At 59.6% G+C, this 22958-nt stretch overlaps 1 protein-coding gene across 4 annotated transcripts in view; it reads right to left on the reverse strand.

The window, feature by feature from the left end:
- The window catches only part of TLN1 (talin 1), a 35452-nt gene that overhangs the window by 12091 nt on the left and 403 nt on the right, over positions 1 to 22958 (reverse strand). The window contains exons 2-39 of one of the 4 annotated variants that reach the window (XM_054185609.1): positions 21187 to 21367; positions 17376 to 17539; positions 14950 to 15047; positions 14585 to 14714; positions 14231 to 14383; positions 13840 to 13982; positions 13307 to 13434; positions 12781 to 12841; positions 12381 to 12485; positions 11889 to 12044; positions 11550 to 11651; positions 11255 to 11331; positions 10908 to 11088; positions 10182 to 10295; positions 9777 to 9885; positions 9088 to 9296; positions 8870 to 8968; positions 6992 to 7159; positions 6418 to 6712; positions 6150 to 6316; positions 5650 to 5778; positions 5198 to 5311; positions 4868 to 4981; positions 4576 to 4710; positions 4305 to 4433; positions 4089 to 4191; positions 3804 to 4012; positions 3589 to 3708; positions 3230 to 3427; positions 2756 to 2895; positions 2563 to 2656; positions 2302 to 2391; positions 2003 to 2125; positions 1677 to 1820; positions 1181 to 1342; positions 953 to 1093; positions 512 to 693; positions 29 to 161 (exon numbers count right to left, since the gene is read on the reverse strand). In XM_054185609.1, coding sequence (XP_054041584.1) covers positions 29 to 161; positions 512 to 693; positions 953 to 1093; positions 1181 to 1342; positions 1677 to 1820; positions 2003 to 2125; positions 2302 to 2391; positions 2563 to 2656; positions 2756 to 2895; positions 3230 to 3427; positions 3589 to 3708; positions 3804 to 4012; positions 4089 to 4191; positions 4305 to 4433; positions 4576 to 4710; positions 4868 to 4981; positions 5198 to 5311; positions 5650 to 5778; positions 6150 to 6316; positions 6418 to 6712; positions 6992 to 7159; positions 8870 to 8968; positions 9088 to 9296; positions 9777 to 9885; positions 10182 to 10295; positions 10908 to 11088; positions 11255 to 11331; positions 11550 to 11651; positions 11889 to 12044; positions 12381 to 12485; positions 12781 to 12841; positions 13307 to 13434; positions 13840 to 13982; positions 14231 to 14383; positions 14585 to 14714; positions 14950 to 15047; positions 17376 to 17505 — 5085 coding nt within the window. In that variant the 5' untranslated portion in view covers positions 17506 to 17539; positions 21187 to 21367. The other 3 variants (XM_054185608.1, XM_054185610.1, XM_054185607.1) reach the window with 3 other exon arrangements.

The raw sequence follows: 22958 nt of genomic DNA on the forward strand, positions 1-22958 counted from the left end.
AGCTTGCAGCAGCGCGTCCCCAACCCACCTCCTGGGAGATATCTTCTCGGGGGGCCAGCTGCTGGCTGATGGCAGCAAGGGAGGCCTGGTCCACCTCCCGCATGCATCTGTTCAGGACTTCGATGGCCTCATCACATTCCCGCTGTCCTGGAGCTTTGTCCCTGTGTGACAAGATGGATCAGCCCAGTGCTGGCAGGTGCTCCACCATCCCTTCACCCCCACACTTCAGCTGGTGATGGTAAGGGACAGGACTCATATCTCAGGCTTTGGGGCAACCCAGGGTCATAAAGTCCCCGCACACTGGCATGGGTTCCCATCAACCCATGCCAGGGCTTGAGGAGCAGCTCCTGCACAGGACAATGGGGACAACATCTTTTCTCCCATCCCTTGCCTCCCCTTGCCAGCAGTGGCCGAGAAGATGAGTCAAAGCATCCCCAGGGATGCTCGCTCAAAACAAGGGTACCTGCCAGCAGGAACGGGGCCATGGCCGAGCAGGCAGGACTCGCCTCACCTCATGTTGGTGATCAACTTCTTAATGGAGTCCGAGACAGTGCGAGAGTGGCCGGCCAGCACTGACCACTGCGGCGGGTCCTTGGGGTTGACGGCCAGAGAGCGGGCAGTCTGGATGAGGCCAGCAGAGCTCTCCAGCATGGTCTTGGCCGAAGTGACAATAGGCTCCATGGCTCTGCGCCCCTGTGTGAGGAGGCGATGGATTGGTGGTGATGCATGTGACAGACTGCGCCTGGGAAGTTACCCCCCTCCCATGACCCTCACCTTGGAGCAGGCCCTCGAAGCCCAGGGTTTGCCACCACCTTCCCATCACACCCTCCCAAGGCACCAGCCCCACAATGGGGCTACATCCCAAGTTCAGGAGGAGGCACAGCTCCTCCTCACCCTTTGGCAGCCCCCATCACAGCCAGGCCACAGCCTCCCTGCCCCTGCAGCGTCCCACCTCTGGGCTGATCTGCGCAGGAACGGTAGCAAACTCCGGGTTGGAGGCGAAGGCAGTCAGGTTATCCACAGCCTCTATGAGAGGGGCAGTGGCGGCACGGCACCGCTCTCGGTTCTCCTCGTTGAACTCGCCATCCAGGGCCTGGTGTGGAGAGACCAGAGCAGTTATCTGACCCCCACCATGCCCCAAATCCCATCCCACCACAGAGCCCCGGCAGGGAGACCGCACCTTGATGGTCTTCACCAGGTTGGCTGTGCTGTTGGCCACCTCCTTGGCTGACTGGACAAACTGGCGCTTGGCCACAGGGTTGGCAGTGCGGGAGGAGGCCAGGCGGCACGTGTTGCACAGGGCTGAGGTGTGCTTTGCCACAATGGTGGCTGCTGACAGCACCTGTGGGGAAGAGCACGGTGAGGCAGAATCCATCATGACTCCCCATCCCCACAGCTCTCCCTTCCTGCCAGTCCCACATGGGGCACCAGTGAGGACAGAACCCCTCTTGGGATCCAAACAGGATCGCCAAGGTTCTGCACACCCATACAGCCCCCCATCTAGACACTGTCACCATTGCAGCAAAGGTGCCAGCTGGTTCCTGGTACAGCTGATGGGGCTTGATGAGACACAAGCCATAATCTTGGCCAACTCTTGGGACACAGCTCTTCGAAATAACTTCACACTGCCTTTTGTGCAAGAAAATGCCTGTAATGGTGCCCCAGCTCATACTCACCTGGGACTGGGTGCAGGCAGGGTCCACCAGGTTCTGGCAGGCCATCTGGATAGCTTGGTTAGCTCTGGCAAACTGAGTGGGGTCTACCAAGCCCTGCTGTCCAGCCTGGCTGTTGGGGTCCGAGACCCCCACGAGGTAGGCAGCCTGGGAGCACAAGAGAGGTGGTGAGAGCTCATGTGCAGGGGAGAGGCTCAGAGCAGGCATGGGCTCTGGAGGAGGCTGGCAGCACCATACCATGGGGCCAGGCTTTGAGGGGCAGGGGAGAGGTGTGTACGGCAACTATGCACCAGGGGTAATGGCTGGGGCTGGGACTGAGCATTTCTCACCTGGGCAGCTGCCTCCGTCAGCCCGCAAAGCGCTTTGGAGGCGGCACTAATGGAGTCACCAAACTCAGGCAGTTTGCTGTTCTTGGCGTTCTGGGAGATGCCAGCCATGGACTCGCCCAGCACCTGCAGGACACACCATGCACCTGTTAGAGACAAGCTCCCATTCCTGCTCCATGCTCCCAGGCTCAGAGCTCACTGTGCTTCATCAACAGGGGTGGAAACACCTTTCCTTTTTCCCCCACATCATTCCCAAACCTCCCTATCCTCCCCCAAACGTCCACCTCCAGCTCAGGGCTCACCTTGGAGTTCTCCATAACACTGTCAAGGCAGTTGAAGTAGGACATGTCGTTGACGGTCTGGGTGGGGTTCTCCAGCAGCTCCTTCACGGTCTGGAGGGACACAGGTGTCACATCCAAGGGAAGGGTCCAAGCCCTCTGCTTGCACCTCCTCTTTGCTCCCTCCTGCCCCTCGCAGTGGGGTGCAGCTCCCCCCTCCCCACCACACCTCAGCACCCAGACATCTCAGCCCCTCCACTGCCTCATCAAGATGTAGCTTCTCACCTCCAGCTCCCGCAGGGCATTGTCGCACTCTTTCTGGCCCGGTGCCTGCTGCGTGCACATGGTGATCAGCTGGTTAATGCTGTCTGTCACAGCCCTGCCGGGCACAAGGAAGAAAGGCCCATGGATCAGCACCAGCTCTGCCACCCGGCCCCACTGCTACAGAAAGCAGCTCACAGGGCGCGGGTCCTCCTACCGTGCCGCTGCCGCCAGCTGATTCTTGAGGTTGGGGGCTGCGGGGTCGGCAGACAGCGCCTTTGCAGCCAGCAGCAGCTTGCTGGAGGACATGGAGATGCTCTTCAAGTTCGACACCACCTGTGCCTGGTCTTCCTTATTCTGCAAGGAGCCAAGTACAGTTACCTGCCGCAGGTTTCCAAACTCCACGCCCACCCCGGGTCTTCTCTGCTGGTTTTTCAAGCTGAGCCGACTCCCTTCAGCTAACTCGCCTGCCAACAGCAGGGATACGGCAGCAACACTTGCTGAACTAACCCAAGCCACTTTCTCCCTGATGCGGCACTTCTGCACAGTCCCAGACCCCATCTCACCAGCTGTGTTGGCCACAGCCACCCAACCACCGCTGCCCAGCCACCCTGCCTGCGGTCAGCCGCCCTCCTAGGCTCCCCAAACCTCTCACCATACCCAGGATCCCCCAATGGGTGCTTGCTCTCACCGGGGACTGGCTGGCCATCTCCACTCCTGCCTGCAGGAACTCATTGAAGTCCTGTCCAAATTTGCCGGAGGACTTGGCCAAGTCCTGAGGGGTGCCACGGGATGCCTGCACCAGCTCATTGGCAGACTGGTTGAGCCCCGCGGCTGCCTGGTTCAGCTGGCTCTGCGCCTCCTGGAAGCTCTTGGTGCTGGGAGGGAACTGGAGGAAGGGAGAAGGGTTAGGAGAAGCAGCTAGGATGGAGACGGAGGATGAAGATCTGGCACATGCTTGGGGATACGCTACAGAGGAGCCTGGTGTGGATGGACAAGTTGCATCCCTACAAGGTTTCCCCCTTCCCCTCCCGCCCCTGCTCAGCTCACCGAATCCGCGAGCAGCCTCTTGCTGGCCTCTCCCACCATGCGGATGGCAGCATCCACGTCCCGCTGCCCTGGCAGGCAGTTGACACAGCGGCTCAGGGCCTGTGACACCGCCTTGGCCACCTGTGGAGAAGCAAAGAGCGGTCACCATCCCCCTGGCCAGCCCCATGCCCTTCCCACAGGCTGGTGGGGGGCACTGGCGTCCCCGCTCCCCCTACCTGGGCCAGGCGCTGCTGGCTCTCTGGGTCACCAGGCTTGGCCACTGCTTTCCGCGCCTCCTCGATGAGGTTGTTGGCTTTATCCATGACATCGCTGGCGCACTCCAGCATGGCGCTCTGTGCCTGGGGATCGGGAGTGCTGGCCGCCACACCACGGGCAGCCTGGCTAAGCGAGCGCAGGGCTTGGGCCACCTCTCGGGCAGCGATCCCTGGGGGATATGGAGGCGTCAGTGGCTGCTGGCATGGCTCCCTCCCCTCTCCCAGCCCCAGCGTGGAAGCCAGTACCTGTGTAGTTCTCATTGCCCTGGGCCACTTCTCCCAGGAGGTGAGCAATGGCAGAGCTGACAGCTTTCGTGCTGTTCCCCAGGTCCTGGGCACACTTCTCCATCTACGGAGGGATGAGCAGGGACATGCTGGTGGGCTGTACCGCCAGCCTCCACCCCCATGACTCCCCCACCACCCCAGCACCCACCCCGCATCACCCCTTCCTTGTGCCCTCACCGTCTCTCCCGGCAGAGGCTTCAGCTTGCCATCGCGGGCAGCTGCCTTGGCTTCCTGCAAGTCCCTCTCCAGGCTCTGCACCAGACCCAGCGCGGAGTCTATCTCCAGGGGTCCACATGCCTCCTGAGCCTGCAATGGGGAGGAACGGAAGGTGAGTGGGTCAACCATCGAGCCTACCCTGCCACAGCAGAGACCATGACCTGTCACCGGTCCATCCCCACCGGCTCTGCACAGCTGGGGTCCTGCTGCAGGATGGTACCCAGCCTCTCACCTTCTGGGCGGCCGTGCGGAGCTCGGCCAGAGCCGCAGCTAAGTTCTTGGCACACTGGCTGAGCTGCATCGCGGAGGCTTGGTCCGTGATGGTGGGGACGGTGGCCTTGGCTGCAGCTACCATCTTCCCACCAGGCTGACAGGCCAAAAGAAAAAGCCATGAGAAGGGGACAAACACGCAGCACCTCTCTGCTGCCCACCTGCAGTAGGTTTCTTAGGAGGGCTGCGCACAGTACGAAAGCTGTAATGATGGGGCCGGAGCTGGAGTGGGAGGCTCCAGACAATGTGGGTACCTGCAGGAAGTTCTGGCTGGCAGCAATGAGAGCCAGCTGGGCGCTGGGGCTGTCTGGCTGGGACTGGCTTCCTCGTACGCCCTGCACCAGCATCGGGATCTGCTCTGCCACCACCTGCCAGAGAGAAGGGTCACTGGAGAGGCTTGGCTGGGAGGAGATGGGCCTAATCCAGGACCAGCAACCAAAAGATCAGCTCCTGGGGGAGCTGTGTGAGGACCCCAAGGTCCTGCCTGCCTGCTGCAGCCGAGCATGGAACCCCGGCGCAGCAGACGGGAGAAGGGATGGGGAGAAGCGGTGCAGGAGACACCAAGATCAGGCCTGGGCTCTTACCTTGCAGCTCTGCACCAGCTGCTGCTGCGCGGCAGGGTTCTTGTTGGAGGACGCAGCGTGCTGCGCAGCGGCGATGGTCTGGGTGGCGGAGGCGGCAGCTTGCTTGGCTGCATGCTGGCAGGGGGAGGCGCAGGTTAGCACCAGCAGTCTGCCCTGCACCCCCCCGCCACACACCACGGCACAGCTCCCCCTGAACTTCCCCTCCCTTGCCCCTGCCTGTGACACCAGAGCATCCCCAGCACCCTCAGCGCCCAGCATCCCAAAGTGACACAGTGTGCACGAGGGAAGGAAAAGGAGCAATGGGGAGGTCTCTGCAGGATGCAGGACGGACACTGTACATCAAAAGGACTTTATCCCTCTGGAAAGTGCAGGGATGCAGGAGCTCCCTGCATGGGTCTCGCTTGCTGACCATGCCTGCTTGCTCTCCACAGCCCCCTGGTCCAGCGTCTCACCTCCAGCTTGTGCACAAGCTTCTTCTTGATGGCATTCTGGGCTGCGGCGTTGGTTGCCATGCGGAGCCCCTCCGCCGCCTCACGCAGCCGCTGCTGCTGCTCCTCGCTGTCGGGGTGGGCTGCGGCTCCCTGGAGAAAGAGGAAACCCATCACACCTCGCAGGGACCACTGGGTCCCTTGTCCCCCTGAAGCAGCAGCTGTGCTTTGGCCTGACAGTGGGGAGCACCCCCAGGCAGCCTGGCTGCCTGCGGTGCCGGGGAGATGCCCAAAGCCTCTCTGGGAGAGCTCGGCTGCAGAAGAGCTAACAGCTCCTCTGCTGCCACCCACAGCTCCAGGAGGAGCCCCGCTCCATTGCACAGGTCCTCAGCTCTGTGCAGGACCTTGCTCTGGGAACTGCTCCGCCACCCAAGGTCTGCTCACCCCCTTCACAGCACCGAGCCGATGGTGTTGGATGGGGCTGGGGGCCAAAGCCAGTGTCCATTCTCCCCCACGCCACTGACCTTTGCGGCCTCCACCATCTTGGCAGTGGCATCAGCCAGGATCTTGGCTGCGCTCAGTAGCTTGCGTGAGTTCTCCAGGTCCGTCTCTCCCTCCGCGTCGGCTTTGATGGCATTGACGAGGTCAGAGGTGGCCTGGGCTAGAATACGAGCCTGCCGCACCATTTCCCCTGGGACAGAAAGGAAAGGTGGCCTGTTAGCAAGCCCCATGGCCTCAGTGATACCTTCCCATCCACCGTGCTCCACCCCAGGTGTCATCAGCCGCTCTCACCAGCATCACCCATAGAGCTGAATATGTTCTCGGTGACATTGAGGATGGTGTCGGTGGCCTGGTCGTAGCGCCCGATGGGCTGCCCACCCAAGGCGTGCTGCTTGATGTGTTGCAGCAGGTCGTTTAGGGCCTGGGTGACAGCCGTGGCTGCCACCCCCACCTGCTTCAGGAGCTGGTCATCATTGGTGGCTGCCTTGGAGGCCTCCACGCAGCCTTCTGCTGACTTGGCCACCAACTTGCCTGCCTCGATCAGCTGCTCCTGGCAGACCGGGGAGCTGATTGTGGGAGCCACAACCTGGAGGGGAGGAAAAAGGCTGGGCAGTGAACATGGTGGGCTCCTTGTAGGAGCTGTGCAGGGACAGCTGTCCCCAGTTTCTGCTCTTCCAAAGAGGATATTCAGCAGTCGGGCGCAGTGGCAGGGACCCCAGCTTGAGGCAGCCCACACTTCTGGTGCCAGACCCTTAATGTCCCACCTGAGGACATGTGGCCCTGGCACACCTACGCATCGTGGAGCTGCCAGAAGCCGGGTGACGCTTGCAGCCACGCCGAGATGAGGGTTAACCTTGCTGCTTACCTTGGTGCAGGCCACCAGCTGGGAGGTGGAGAGGGCGCACTGGGTGGCGGCGGCGATCACCTGTGTCTGCAGCGCCGAGTCCTCTGTTTTCTGAGCCACATTCTTGGCTTTGAGCACCAGGGCGGCGGCAGCACTGGCCACCGCCTTCGCCAGCTGCATGAGCATGTCCTGGGGGGGACGGAGAGGGTCAGCGCGGAGGACAGGCAGCAGGAGCATCAGCAGCCGCCCACAGGGCTCTCGTGAAATATTCAGTGGGGAAACGTGAGCTCTCTGGGGGCCTTTCATCCACTCTGGCCCAGCACTGGTAGCAGGAACACGTGGAGTGGCTGGCAACACCTTGACTCCACCTCTGCTGTGTGCTACAGCTGGCGGTGAGGCTGTAACCTGGCCTTGAGCCACAGCCTGCAGCGTGGCACCGCCACCAACGCCAACACCCAGCATCACCGCAACACTCATGACCTGCTGACCGCCCGCTCCCCAGGCAACAACCCGTGCCGAGTCCCCGACCGTACCCACAGTGACAACCTGCTGCGAGGCACTGCTGGCACTGCCTGCAGGGGGTGCACAGCCAAATGGCAAAAAAATGACAAACACCTCCGGCCAAACAGCGGGTGCAAGGTGGCCACGGCACGGCCATGCTGGCAGCAGCTGCCTGCCCACGGGCTCACCCCACCAGCAAGAGGCGAGTGAGAGACGCTGCCCACACCGATCACCTGTACTGCAGGCATGACAGCTATTTTCTAGCTCATGAGCGACGAGCTACATCTCTGCTGTCATTCCCAGGGCTATCGGAAAGAGGGCTAAAAGACAGGAAACCAGGCAACAACTAAACCACCAGCTACTAAGCCAGAAGCCTCCCCTTGCCTCCTGCAAGCCAAGACTACCCCCGCTGCAATCCGCCACCTTTCCAGACAGGAGAAGAGACCGGAGAGCGCATGCACCCAGCTCCAGAGTCCCCCGACTGCAGCACCCGAGCCCAAGGAGGGAAGCAGATACACTCGGGTCTGGCAGCTGCCAGGGCACAGCATCCTGCTGCGAGTGTGCAAATTGTCTTCCAGGCCTTAAATCTGCCCCTTGGGGCTGCCCTGTCCTGGTGCTGCTGCCTGGCCACGCACGGCCCCTGCCACGGTGGTAGCTTTTCTGCTCCCTTTGCCTCTCTGTCCAGGATTTTCTGCTCGTGTTGAGGCTGCATGACTGCTGTGAACAGAAACCCCTTCTTTCTGGAGTCTGTTTTGATCTACACTACGGCTGGATCCTTCCTCCCCAGCACGGTCTGCTACCTCCCTTGTGCTGGAAGGAGCAGTCATGGGAAAACAAGCCAGCTGGAAGTCAGCTCAGCCAAAGGAAACCCCCCCACAGGGCTCCAACCACCCTGGGTCTCTGACGGGGGCAGGCAGGCAGCTCCCACAGGCAAGGAACGGCAGGCAGGAGCCGAGGGAGGACTCCTAGGGCAGCGCTCGCCTGAGTGGCGACCCGAGTGCATGGACTTCTGAGAACTGATCACCAGAAAAGCAGATTTTTGAGAAGAGCCCTTCTCCAAAGAGTTCAGCTGATTGTCACCAGAGGAGCACCCCTCACATCGGAGAGGGCAAGGACCACCAAGCCATGCCTACAGCTCCCTTTTACCGTCTTTGGGTCAGAGGCAGGCAGGATCCAAGCACGCCGGCTTTCTGGGATCTACATGGGAATCCACAAGATAAGAGGCGTTACATGACCGTGGCTCTAGGGACAGAGATGGGCAATGGCCTGTCTCCTCCCTCGGCAAAGTCACCCCCGGGCACTGGCCAAGCTTCAGCCCGGAGCCCTCCTGCCAGGTCCTGTGCAAAGGCTGATGGTTTTAGGGAGAGGGTGTCCCTGGGTGCCGCCGGGTGGACTCACCTGGAACCGGGGGTCGGTGTCGCTCTCCCCAATCTGCTGCAGCAGTTCCCCGCTGGTCTGGCCCACGAGGCCGGCAGCCTGCAGGAGATTCTGGCGAGGCTGTAAGGAACGAGGCAAAAGCAACACCAACTTCCATGAGTTAAGCCCTAAAAACTCACCAGACTGTTCCCCTTGGCTTCCACCCTCCTCTTGGCCCCACGGCCCCTCCTGCCTCCCACCTCAGCACTGGCAGGCTGTGCCGTTTTCAGCAGGTCCGAGACGGCGCTTGCCAGGTTCTTGGCCGCCTGCAGAAGCTGCCGCCCATTCCCTCCCTCATCCTCCATCAGCGCGGCCAGCAGCTTCACGCCCTTGGACATCTCCGTCAGGTTGGAAGAGATGGTGGTGACGGCACAGCCCACGGCGGTGTAGTCCGTGTCCGCTGGATCTCCTGCACAGGGAGGAGGTAAGTCAGGACGGGACGTACTTCCAGTAATGCTTGAGGAGCACCCCTGCTCCTGTCACCCCTTCCTGGGAGCGAGAGAAAAGACCCCCTGGCTTCTAAGCCTGAAAGGTGGTCGCATCAGCTGAGTTTGGGCAGGAGAGCTGCACGGTGCTACAGCCATGCCTGGAGCTATGGCAGGGACCGGACAACACTCTCCTAGTTCAGAGGACAGCAGGTCAGCCAAGGACTGGGAAGAAGGACTGGGCTGGGCACAGGCAGGGATGCTGGGGCATCTAAAGGCAGGCCAAGCTGCAAGGGCACAGCTGGCTCTACAGGCACATTAGAAGCAGTCGGGGCCGATTTGGCTCTAGCTGGGGCAAGCTGGGTCCTCCTGATGAAGGGCAGGAGATGTGACCTTCAGCCCGACAAGAGAGACCAAGCCTTCTCCTGAGGTGGGTCATTTCTCTTCTCCACCCCTCTGCGTACCTGCAGTGAGGTTGACCACAGAGGCTGTGCCGGCAGTGATAGCATCCACTTGGGAGTGGATCTCATGTTTTGACTCATCCATCTTGTTTTTGCGCCAAGCTTTGGATGCCTGAAATAGGGAGAAAAGGGTCAGGGGATGGTGGTGGAGGTGGTGGGGAGCTGCACCCATGCTCATACAGAGAGATGCAGGAGAGAGGAGACAAGGAAGAGCTGTGACCACAGCCCATCCTGATCAAGAATCCTCCCCGCTCCTGCCCCCAGAGCTGGATGCAACCCCACCTCATTGCAGGCAGCACATCTACCCAGTGCTGACACCTCTCCTGTGAGCACATCCAGACTCACCCAGCCCAGACAAAAACCTCCAGTGAGGTCCCCCCCAGCAGCCCCTCTTCACGCAGCACTCACAGCATCCTGCCCGAGGGGCGGCAAGGTCTCGAAGTCATCCAGCGTGGCCTGGGCTGCATGCACAGCCTGCATGCTGGAGTTGATGGTACCAGTCAGAGCTTGCTGGGCTGAAGTCTGCAACACAGGGACAGATTAAGGTACGGCAGGGGCTTGAAATCTAGGCTTAAATATTTGGCTCACGCACCCGCCTGCAATGTGGTATAACGTGCTGCTGACGGCAGCGATCTAGGCGGGCACCTGCACAAAGTGGGGCGCACCTAGCAAAAAGAGTCTCCCCTCTGCCACCTCCCACTGGTTAACCACCTCTTGGGCAGAGGGCAGCAGATGCAGTGGGACTCCACACGGCTTTCACATCAAGCCTCACAGCAGGCTGAGCCAGGGAGAAATGAAAATAGCCTCCTCATGGCCTTTTCCAGGCACAGGTGTCTGCTGCAAACCACAGCACTGATGGCACTGGCCAGGCACAGCAGCTCTGGGCATCTCAACCTGAAGGAGAGGCTGAGGCCACTGGCCAGGGGAAAATGCCAGGGTGTAGCTCAAGTTTGCAGTGGATGCGGGAGGATGCCAGCTCAGTCAGGCCAGCAAGCCCATGAGGCCAGTGGCACAGAGCCCCTGCCCTTTTCAGCAAGCCAACGCCTGGCCACAGGCCCAAATGGATGGGTCTACCCAAGCCCGATGGGCACCTTTCAGAGTTTGTGCCCTACGGTGGACATGGGGAGAGCTTACCAGGGGAGGCATGTGCCCTCGGTGCATCTGGCCACTGGTGATTTGCAGTTGAGGCTGCGGCATCGTGCCCACCTGGAAGTTTTCTGGCCCTCCAGCCCCTGTCCGCATGATGGCTGGCAGGGCCACCGAGCCCAGCTCCGCCTTGCCTACACGGTTAAACTGCTGCTGCAAGACGGTTGACCTGAAATGGGGGGAAACACCAGGTCAGGGGATGCCCACGGCCCCAGCACCAGGGTCTGCGGGAGTGCTGCTGCCAAAGGACTGGCAGGTTCTTCCTCGCAAGCTTGGCTGGAACCCGCTCTCCATTCAACTTCTGGTTGGCAGCTAACTTGTCCTAGAGGGCTTACTTCTTTGGAGACACAGAGTCTTCCAGCATGGTGGACTCCTCATCCCCCTCCAGTCCAAAATGGTCTTTGCTCTTTTTCTGCAGAGGGAAAGAGAAAACATGTCAAGCCAGCGCATGCCTCCCAGCCTTTTCGTATTCCTGCAGCCCAGGCACCATACTGGGGCCACAGGGTCCCCCCAGCAGCACCATGTGCCAACAGCTGTCTGGAAGCAGCTGCAAGGGGCAACCCTGCACCCCTCTCTGGAGAGGAGCCAGTTATATCAGCACCCATCTACCCTTCCCAGCCACATTCTCACCTTTTTAAGGATGATGTCAATGTAGCCGGCAATCAGCTGGGCGATCTGCTCCCCTTCCGTCGTCTGCACTGAGTAGTAACCATCCTGGTAATCTCCAAAATCCTGCAACGGCACGTCACAGGGTAGCACCGGAGCAGGGCACTGACGGCCACCCTGAGCCCCTCTGGTATGCGCTAAGCACCCAAGCGCCGGCCTCCGAAACAAGAGCCAGGAGAGGCACCAGAGGAGGGCAAGGCTGTCCCACCATGGGGCAACACCCAAGAGAGGGGCTGGCATAAGAGCAGCCCCCCACGGGGGCATCATCGGGGAGCGGGGTGGAGGACCAGGGCTGGTCCCTACCAGGGTGAAGCTCTTGGGTGAGGCTGCCCAACGCTTGATGTTGGTCAGGCTCCACTCCTGAATCACTTCCTTGGTCTTCTCATCCACGCGCATCACGCACTCCTTGGTGATCCCCAGCAGCCGCGGCACCAGCTTGTTCTTCCCCTTCATCTTCTCCTGCGGGCCACAACAAAAAGGTTGTGGGCTGCCCCCAGGATGGATCCATCCAGGCAGAGACCTTTAAAGCCTCCCTCGGCTACCAAACACCTCCAAGGTCACACTTTCAGGTGGTGACAACCATGACACGGGGCTTGAAAAGGACAGGAAAAAAGCAAGAAGTGGGCAGCACACAGGGAAAGCCAAGAACGACAGACAGATAGAAAGACAGAAAAACAGTGGGGATGCAGGCAAAATTGGAGCAATGTGGTTTGAGGGGCAGCAGCTAGGTGGAGACTTAACAGATGGAGAGATGCTGGAGAAGGGGACTTTTGGCCAGGGGAGCTGCTGCTTTACCTTGACCAGGAAAAAGGAGACCCCATAGGTCTTCAGGGATCGGGCAAGTTTCACATAGCGAACTTTGGCCTCAATTTCACTCATGTTCCCACAGTTCTTGTGGGCCTGCAACAGCAAAAACAGAACAGCACGTTAGCACCATGGTCCCCTTGCTGTGCCACCATCACCCTGTCACAGCCTTTCCAGGCTCTCCTCACCCCACCGGCATCCCCTGCCCCTGCTGCAGCATCCCTCTGACCTCTGGGACCTCAGGAGCTGCCTTGTGTGCCCACCTACAGCTTCCTGCTCCTGTTTCTCACCCACCAAGCTGCTACGTGTTGCCTCCAGAGACAAGAGCAGCCTCAACCTTTGGCAGGGAGGAACAAGAAGCCCAGGTCTCAACAATCCCCCCTGCACGTACCATGAAGATCTTGCGCTCCCCTTTCTGCTTGATGTACTCCTTGGGCAGGAAATCCTTGAGTCTGCCAAAAGACAGCCAAGCCAGCTGTTAGCGCGAAGCCAGTGTTTGTCTTTGACTACTAAGAGGACCAACCCCGGAAAAACCCCTGCCAGAGCACGGGCTGGGAGTTTTTGGGAGCAGGAAGGATGTGGGAGAGGTTGCTGCAGTAATGGAAGCTGCCCTGCTGAGGGTGGGGTGGAGGTGCTGAGGATGCAGCCCCTCATCAGTGGCATCAAGGGAGACTGTAGAGTGGGCTGGGGTCCCCCCCACCACCAGAGCTGGCTGTATGTCCTGTGGGGTGCCAGAAGGAGCAGGACGGTGGGCTGGCACCCCTTGCAGCTGGAGTGGACCTCCATGCTTGGGTACTGTGCCACAGCGAGGACAAGGGTCACTCCAGAGACATTTGCGTCCCCAAGCCCTGTGTGCCAGCGCGGTGCTGGGGGCTGTCAAGCTGCTCTAGCTACCTGGGGCTCCCCAGGACACTCACTCCAGAAAGCCTGGCTTGTGCTTCTGTTCATTGTGTGGCCCGAACTGGATCTGGCACTGGTAGCCGGCAAACTCGCAGGCTTTGTCAAAGGAGACAGGGTGGGAACCGTTAAGGATGTCGTCGCGAGCCTGCATGGAAAGAGAAGACACTGCCAGTAGGCTGGGTAGCCATGTAGCCCTGCCACCGCTCCCCTCCACACCGCAAAGGACCTGTCTTCTGGACAGAAAAGAAGTGGCCATGAAAAAAGAGGAGGATCAAGGGGCAGGCTGTCCTTTACAGGGACCATCACCATGCCTGTGAGAGGAATGGCAGCAGGACTTCAGGATGGCTCCCAGCAGGTAGAGGAGATGTGGGATCCCCTGCGGAGCACCGGAGTATGCAGAGGGCAGGGCCGGGATTGCAAGCACTGGCTCTTACCCAGGAGATAACTGGGCATCCTGAAGTGCCCCCCGTGGTGGCCCCTGGCCAAAACCTCAGACACCAGCCCTGGCAAGGGGCTAGCAAGGGGAGCCAGGTGCTCTGGGGAGCTGTACCTGCACGTAGAGCAGGTTGAGCTGCACAGGATCTCGCGAGTCAACGTTCTGGTCAGAGTAGAAGAACTTGCGCCGCAGCAGCAGCGTTTCGTTGTCGTCGATGCCTTGCTCACGCAGGGTCCGGCCATGGTCCAGCCAATTCACTGCAGGCAATGCCAGGGCATGAGTAGGAATGGGCATCCAGGCAGATGCTCCATCTGGAGCATCCCAGATCTCAACCCTCTGCCCTGGACCTCCAGGCAAGAGATTCCAGGGAGCATGGACACGTATCCCCTTGTCACAGCGCTCTCCACCATCACCTCCGCTCCCCTGCATCAGTTTTTCCCCTTGCAGGGGACCCGGCTCCCCTCGGCATGGGCTGATCCCATCCCCAGCACATGCAGGCACCTACACTCATCATCTGTGTGCAACTTCTGCTTGAGCTTCTCCATCTTCTTCTCATCTCGCAGCAGGGTCTTGTCCTTCTTGATGGTGCCGGTAACTTCCTCCTTCTTCTCTTCCATAATCTCCCGAACAAGCGAGTACTCATCATAGTTGGTGATGCCTGCATGAGCGCAGAGATCTGAGCTCAGCACATTGCTGCCAAATACAGAGCCTGGAGCGATGCAGGGGTGCAGTGTCCCCTCCCCAGCATGACGTACTCCTCGGCCATGCCTGCTACTGCTCCCTTGGTACCTCCCCCACCAGATGCTGCCATCTCTCCCCACCTCCTTTCCTCCCCGCTGTTGCTGCCCCCTCCTCTCACCGATCCGGGCACAGATTGTCATGAGCATGTCCGTGACAGTTTTGGAGTCATCCACCATCACAGTTTTCACTGTCCCATCCAGCATGCGGATCTTCAGGGGTCGCTGCTTCTTCTTGTACTCCATGGTGTCCTGTGGGCACAGCGGAGCACGGCTCCCAGCAGCGGCACCAGCGTGGGGTGCCCGCATCCCACCACCGCACCGACAGCTCCCGTCCCCCGGGGGCAATGGAGGGGGGGACATGGGGTACACCCAGGCAGGATGCAAGGCAGCAGGACAAGCACCTGCAGCACCTCCTCGCCGCAGGCACATCCGACTGCGGAGCCAAGGCAGGTACCAACTGGAAGGATGTGGGATAGATGCTTACCCCATTGCGAAGCATGTAGTAGTCCAGAGCCTTCCCAGCCTCCAGCCAGATCCCTTTCTTTGGGTCTTCATCCGAGAGGAACAGCCCAAAATCATTGGCTGAAAAACAGGCAAAAGTCTCTGCCAGGGTAATCCTGAGCCGGACAGAGCCACCAAATGCCAGCCTGTGCCCAGGGAAGTGCATCGGTGCAGCCCAGCACATGAAGCACAGCAGCACTGTGAACGCTGGGGCCCTAAACCTAACGAGTGGGCAGGCAACAAAGCTGTCAAGCAAGCTTTGAGATACATGTTTTACCACAGTTATCTGCGGGAAAAAAAAATCGTCTGAAGCATGCCCACGCAATGCTGAACTTGGAACTGATAGTCACAACAGAAGGAAGAGCTTGGAGCTGTGGCTGACGGCTCTCTGAAACCTCCAGCGCAATGTGTAGCAGCGGTGAAAGCAAGGTAATAAAATGCTGGGGATCACCAGGAAGGGTGCTGGGAGCCGGTCTATAAAACCTAGGCTGATGCACACTTTGAGCACTCTGAGGCGGTGTGGTCTGCACCTCCCCAGAAGGACACAGCAGAGTTTGAACAGATAGACAGAGAGGCAAGTTAAATAACGGAGCTTTAGTACGAAGGACTAAAGGAGCTGGGAGCCTCTCATTTCAGAAGAAGGAGGCTGAAGGAGTATGGGATCAAGGCTTACAAGGTCTCAGAAGTGGTGAATAAGTGCTGTTCAACAAATCCCGCTCCTTCGGGGGAGGGGTACCCAGGGAAAATGCTGCTGCTGAGCCTGGGCAGCGGCACCTCAGCTCAGAGCCTCAGGGATAGCCCTGTTTTCATGCTGCAAGAGGCCAGGACCACGCCTGGCTTTGCCCTGGGAAAGGTCCTTCTCCACCTTTCAAGAACCCCGCGCCGCAGGCTGTCTTGGCTGGCTAAGTTTACAACGCGTCACCTCCTTGGCAGCTCTCCACGGGGAGGGACAAATTCCTGAGCCGCCCCACTCCTGCCTGCCTAACGCTGCTGTTAGGATCCTACTAAACAGGGAGCAGAAAAGTCACAGAGGTTTGCCATTTTATTTTTAAGTTAAAAAAAAAAAAACAAACTAAAAAAAACCCAAAAACCAAACTCAAAAACAAACAAACAAAAAAAAAAAGCTGTTTTCACAGCAAATTCCAAGAGGATAACTCTAAAGCACTGAAAATTGAGCAGCTTGTCCCAGATCTGTAGCCTGGGCGGGGAGAGGCGCTTCCTGAGATGGAGCAAGAGCAGAGGTGGAAACCTACACCCAAGTTCCCCCCAGCCCGAAGGCGACAAAAAAAACCCAGGGAAGCTCAAAAAGGGACCCCTGAGCGCCACTGGTAAGGAGAGCAAAGAGAAACAAGAGCTGCAGAGAACAGATAGGAAAAGAAAAGCTGTGAGCAACTGAAAAGGAACTCAGGAATAAGCAGTTCCCTTTAAGGCTTTCTCCTTGCCTTTTTTTTTTTTTCCCTTTACAAGCAGGCTGGCTCACGCCCAGGAGCAGGAAATGCAACGCTCCCTCCAACAAGGCTACAGCCCCGCATCCACACAAACATCCAGTCCCTCTCTGAAACCGAAAGCCCTGGTCTCGCCGACGGACCGCTGGCCAGCTGGGCACGACCGAGAAGGCATTTCCTTCCATCCTCCAGGAATTTGCTGCTCCCAGATGTCGCTGCGCTCCCCCCTCCTCCTTCCCACGACTCCTGACCTCCTGTTTGCTGCCTCTCCCCTGTGGCACAGCCACTTTCGGAGGCGGCCAGGGACCCAGGAGAGCCCACAAGACGATGTCCCAGTGCTCTGGTCCACCCCCCATCCATGCCGGGGACAGGCCATGTCCGCGTGGGTGTGAGTCACATCATGAGCTCATGAGCCATAAGGTTAATTTTGAGCCTGGCAGCAGCAGCATGGAGAAATTAGAGCTGAGAAAGCTTAGCAAGGTAACAGAGCACCAGCACAGGCCTGGCAGAGAGCTGCCGGGGGGGGTAAAGACCCGACGGAGGACTGTATAACCCCCAAGAAAGGAAATATTAACTTATATGGTTTATTAACGCTCACTATGACCCCTGCAACTGTTTAAACCCACCTAGTCCTGGCTAGTGGTGATGGATGCAAGTAGGAGAAAGAAGCAGAGAGAGAAAGGGCAGCAGCCTTACAGAGCTCAACGAGTTATTTCACTTTCAAATGTGTTCTCCTACCCCCCCCAGCCCCCCAAATTGCTTGGGATGTTGAGGACAGCCCAAGGAGCTCAGCCCTCACCTTAACTGGGCAGGGGGACTTGGACCTTGCTGCCCCCATCCCACCACTGCTCTGGGAAAGCCCAGACGACCAGGGGGACTAGAGGGACGAAAGGGACACCAGTGACATGCCAGGAGCTAAGCCGGGGTGGCCCCGGCACGGCAGCCAGCCCCACTGTGGACTTACGCTGTCCCATCTGGGCCTCAGGCACCCGCTCGCGGATCATCCGGCAGGCGTCGTACACCATGGTGGAGGGCTCAAACTGCATCGTCTTCACCACATTGCCAATGCTGATCTTCAGCGAGAGGGCAACCATGGTGGCGGCTGGGCTGTCCCCACTCCTGCGTCACCTGTCGGAGGAGACAGATGGATCAGCCCTGACTGCTGGCCCCTCCAGTAACGCGGGTGCTTCCTCCTCCTCCTCCCCTCCGGCAACACCTCTGCTCCCCAAAAACTGGATCCCAGCTGCCCCTCGTGCTGGCGAGCCTGCGAGGGAGTCCCACTTTCCAGCCCCGTGCTGAACACGGGGTCTCCGGCCAGCATTGGGACCCTGGTCTCCTCGTCCCAGGGTCCCAAAGACGATTTTACTCGCCTGCAGGAGCGACAGCAGCTGGTACCCGGCAGAGATGCTGCCAGCCAGGAGGAAACAAGCATGGGGGAGCACGCAAGATAAGTCAGGAGAATGCGACGGAAGGGGTTATAATTAAACTTGCCGTGACACAGAAGCCACAAGAGGAAAACCAAGCTTTGACGCGGAGCTGGCAGGGCTCTGCCCCGGCTATCAGGGCCCCCCACGTCGCCACTGGACAGTGCTGAGCCGGCAACCCAAGAACAGAGGGACGGAAAAGCCCGGAGCTGCTGCAGGAGGTGAGATAAGGGCACCCGGCACCAAACTCGCACCAAGTCGGTGCTCCCAGATCAGGGTCTATGGCAGCAGCTGCTGCACAAACCCAGGGAACCCGTGCACAGGACGATGCGCAGGAGGGCAAGGGACTAGCCACTGTGGGTCTCCCTGCAAGGGCAGACGAGAGCCGCACCATGCCATCTGAAACAGGCCCCAAGCTCGGGTCAGCTTGAAGGATCAGCTTCCAGCTCAAGGGACGGTGTAGATCAGCTTCAGAACAAGCACCTCTTAACAGAGCTCCAAGACACCAGGTTTAATAATACCTAATTAGAACTGCGATATTCTTACAGCAGAGTAAGACCAGAAAGAAACAACAGCAGTAAAAGGAAGCTGTAAATAAGCCCCCCGCTTGCTTGCCTACGAGCTTGTAAGAGCCCTTTCCCTTGGGTTTATCCGCTGTGCAGCGGCTTTCTGTGCTTTCCCAAGTTGCCACACGCCTCGGGGTCCCTGTGACGGGTCCTTCGCCCTGCCCCACTGCTCCCTGCCCTCCTCAGCATTCGCAGTCCCCGGCTGGCCCCAACCCGATGCTCTCCAGCAGAGACGTGCCTTGCCCTCTCTCCAGGAGCCTGCTCATGGGGAAGGACTCCCCCGCTCTGCCTCGACCCAGCCAGCCTCGTCCTTAAACCCCAGCCGGTGGGAGGAGGCAAAAGCACCGGCAGGATGCACCACATCTGCTTGTTCTCTTTCAGATTGATTATCTCCTAACCAGGCCTCCTATTATGGCTGTCAGGGAAAAGTTACCGGCCACATGCAACCTCAGCCTGGCCTGGGAAGGTTCTCGGGCAAGACTGGCTGGCAGCCTCCCTCGCATGGCAGTGGCACACGGAGAGTGCTGTGACAAGCTGCCTGCTCCTGTCCCCCAGAGAAGGGGGTACACTGACATGAGCTGCTCCCAACCACAGCCCTGGGCGGGCTAGGGGCAGGGTCTGCCATGGATAAAAAGCTCCTGCATTCGATTTTGGCTGGGAGCAAGTGGGAGGGCAGGGGTCCTGCTCCTGCAGAGCCATGAAGCCACTGCTGGTGGCGCGGGGTGGGAGGCAGGGACGGAGGAGCGTGCCGCCTCCGCCAGCACATGGAGCAGCTCCAAGCTCCACATTCCTGAGCCGTTCGGCAATGTTTCTGCAGAGGCCCGCGGCCCCCACTGGCTCTGCCTATGAGGAATGAAATGCATTTTGGGTCCGGAGTGAAGGGAGCCCGGCGGCAGCGGGAAGGAGGCGGCAGAGGCACCCGCCTGTGCCGTTGCCATCTATCCGGAAACATCAGCCAAGCTGCAGAGCCGAAGGGACAAGGAACACCCTGCCGTGGAAAGGGCTTTCCAAGTATTTCATAGGCAGGGCGGGCTGCTGCGGTCACCAGGCCATCTAACTCGATATCTAAAAATATTCTCATGTTGAGCATAAAGCTGCCTTCTGTCCCTCTGCAGGAAGAGGAGAACATGCCACCGCCAGGACAAGGTCAGAGACCACGGAGGAAGGGGAGGGGAGGACGCTGGACGGCAGAGAGGAACCGAGAGGAGCCAGGCCGTGCCCGGCCATTTCTCTTGCCCTCCCAAAGCCACCCAAATCCAGGCGCTGCGTCGCAGGCACCCCTTGGCCCATGCTTCATGGGGGCCACCGTGCTTTCCAAGACCACGCAGGAGGATGACGACTGCTCAAGCCTTCCCACTGCGTTACAAAAAAGACAGAGCTGAGCTGGGAAGGCGCTCATGACATCAAGGAAATGCTCAGAGGAAAAGGCAGATGGGTTCATTCTACTTCCCATATTCTACGGAAACAATTCAGGCTCCAGCAGCTGAACTTTGCTGACATCAATGTCTGAAGCAGAAACGCTCTCTGCTGCGTAAGGAGCACACCTCCTCAAACCCTGGCGAGACTTGTCAGCAAACGTGGCAATTAATCACAGGGGGTTTAGCAGATCTACCGCCTCCTGCGACGGCACGAAGGCAGGGCTTGGCCCCGGCAGACCTCTCCCCTCCGGGTACCACGTGGGGAAGGAAAAGCCGGACGAGACATAGAGGATGAGACAGCGTGGGAGCCTGGATCTAGAAACCAGAAAAATAAAGGAAAAGGACAGCGAAATTCAAGCTGTCCCACTGGAATGGAAAAAAAACAAACCCAAAAAACAACAACAAAAAGACTCCAAACAAACCAAGTCTCAATGAACACACACCAAATTTCTGCGCTGGCTCGCCTCCAGAGCAAAGCAAATCCCGTTCGCAATCGGTTGTCAGTATGCAAAGGCTCAGATAATGCAGCGGAGCAGCAAGCTGGCTCGCCGGCAGCCACATTAACACACTTCTGCATTTTATAGCAAGCTGCGTGCAACTCTTTGACGATCACAAAATGGGGTGGGGTGGGGGGAGGGGGTTTCTTGATGGGGTCCCACCCTCCGCTGGGGAGCCTTCCCGCCTGCCTCCATCTCACCGGTTGTGCAAAACCATCACGGTGGTGGTGGCGGCGGAGGTCTCCGGGCACTGCTCAAAGGCAGGGGTGGCCACAGGCAGGGCCGCGCTGGCCCAAGGAACCACAGCTTCATTACGGGGACCACTGAGAGAGAGTTTTCCGTCACGTGACGTAACTGCTATATTTGTACCGGCTGAGTTTAGCGCTGCAAGAATGGTTACAGAGGAGGTTTTATATCTTTTTTTTTTTTTTTAAAAAAATAAATAAAAAATCAACCAAAATTCGATAGCAGCCTACTGGCGCACTGACGGCAAGTTTCCAGAACAAGCTGCAAACCTTCAAACACAACAATTTTAGTCTTTTTTTAACATGCTCTTTCTAAGGGAGACTCTGGATGAGGTTTGGATTTGGTTTTTTTTTTTGGTTTTTTTTTTTTTTTTACAGCAATGTCAAATGTGGGAAAGGCCCCACTCCGGACCGCCCCCGCCCCTTCCCCTCCCGCAGGCTGGGAGCTGGCTGCAGGAAGCTTTATCAGCTGCAAACCGCCCCACTGCCGGGGTTTTCCGCAGGCGCAGCCAGGCGGGTACCAGGCCACTGCCATGCCTGCGAGCAATGGCTTTGCCTGCACATCAGTGTCTGCGCAACAGCACAATGAACCAAGGTCAAAAATTAACGTGGTAAGAAGCCAGACCTGGCTGTGGCCAGGTTCTCCAGTATGGGGCCAGTACACGCATCTCTGTCCGGCACTGGAGGCATGGGTGGCTTAGCCCCGTGACACACTGCCGAGCCCATTCAGCCCGGTTCCTCTTTCTCAGCTGCACGTCCGCATCGGACGGGAAGACGGTTTCTTCCAGCCGAGGCACTGCTTGCTCCTGGGGAGTGTGAGCTGTTGAGGCCAGCCCCAGCCCCAGAGCTGATCCCCACAGATGGGGCAGGAGCATCCCCTGGCCGCCGCAGGGAGGGCAGCCCAGCCTGGCATGGGAAACGGGCAGGGCATGGGTGATGCTCACCCACACCGAGGTGAAGGAACTCCGGCCATCAACTGCCGGGATTTCCCACGCACCCCCAGGCCTTTCCGCTCCTGCTGGGCACCCCTTCACCTCCAAAGGCAGGGGGGCACAGATGGCAGCACCCCCCCCTTGCCCACCAGCAGGGCAGGCATGGGCACCAGCAGGCACAGGACTCCATCTGCAGCCTCTCCTGCACCCTTGGCGAGCTGGCCCCCTGGCATAGCACCCCAAAAAAAGCACTTAGGGGGGGGGGGGGGGGGGGGGGGGGGGGCTCTCACAGCATCCAGAGGTCACCAGGTGCCCCGTTCAAGCATCCATGCTTTGCGAGGGCAAGCAACTAGCCTGCCACCGGCCAGGGAGAAAGTGGAAAGCGAGAGGAGAGCGTGGCGGGGTTTTGGGGGACATTTCTCCACCCAGCAGTTGTCAAAGCTCAGCTCCGGAAAGGAGGGCGTCCCCGTTCGCTCTTCCTCAGCCTTCCCACTCCCCTTCCCCCAGCCTGCCGGGACGTGCCACTTCGGGATGCACCGAACCCCTGCGGCTGCCGTTCGGCGAGCAAGCTGCGTGCTTGGCCAATGCTCACCACACACCACCGTTAGCCCTTGGAGGGGGTGGTGTGTGTTTCACCCCATGGTCTGCAGGAGAGTTTTCCATCCCTTTACCAGTGGGCTCTCCGGGCACAGCTAAAGATCCCAAAAATATGTCCCCTCCCCTTCTTAGCAAGCGAGGCTCGGGGCGGTTGAGGCGGGGGGGGGGGGGGGTTGGGGGAGAGGAGAAGGGAGTAAACAATTATTGCTACCAAATATGGGTCTAACAGCCAGCGATGAAGCCACGGCAGAAGCATGTAGACATCCTGCCGGCAGATTCAAAGGGCCGGGGAACTCGCAGGGGCCCGGGCAGGATCCGGCCGGGAGCGGGGACAGAACGGGGCCGGGAGCGGGCAGAGGATGGGGCAGGGCTTCCCCCGCCCGGTCTGCTGCTCCCGCCGTGCCGGGGAGGACGGCTGTCCCCCGACGGGGGTGGGACGGGGGGGGGGGTCTGCTCTGCCCCACACAGCGCCCACGTACCCCCCTTCCCCCCAGCCCAGCGCCCCCTCCCGGGTTAGCGGGGAGCTCCGGGGGGACGCGTGTGTTGTGTCGTGTCCCCCCCCCCCCCACCCGGGGGACTCCGGGGGTGTGATGTTCCCCGGTTGCGACGTGGGGAGCGCGTCCTCCGGCGTCCCCACCCAAAACCGCGCCGCAGGACAAGAGACACCCTTCCCACTCGCGTACGGCACGGGAAAGGAAGGGGCGGGGGAGGCGGTAAATCTTCGTGCCCCCACCCCACCGTGTCCGCACCCAGGCCTCTCCCGCTCGGTCCCCGGAGACTTCGGGCCGAGGCCTGCGGCTATTTCGGGGCAGGACCGGAATCAGCGGGGCCAGGCCCCGCCCGTGCGCCCCCTCCCCCCCACCGGGGG

Source organism: Rissa tridactyla, chromosome Z (assembly GCF_028500815.1).
Source record: "Rissa tridactyla isolate bRisTri1 chromosome Z, bRisTri1.patW.cur.20221130, whole genome shotgun sequence".
Lineage (NCBI taxonomy): Eukaryota > Metazoa > Chordata > Aves > Charadriiformes > Laridae > Rissa > Rissa tridactyla.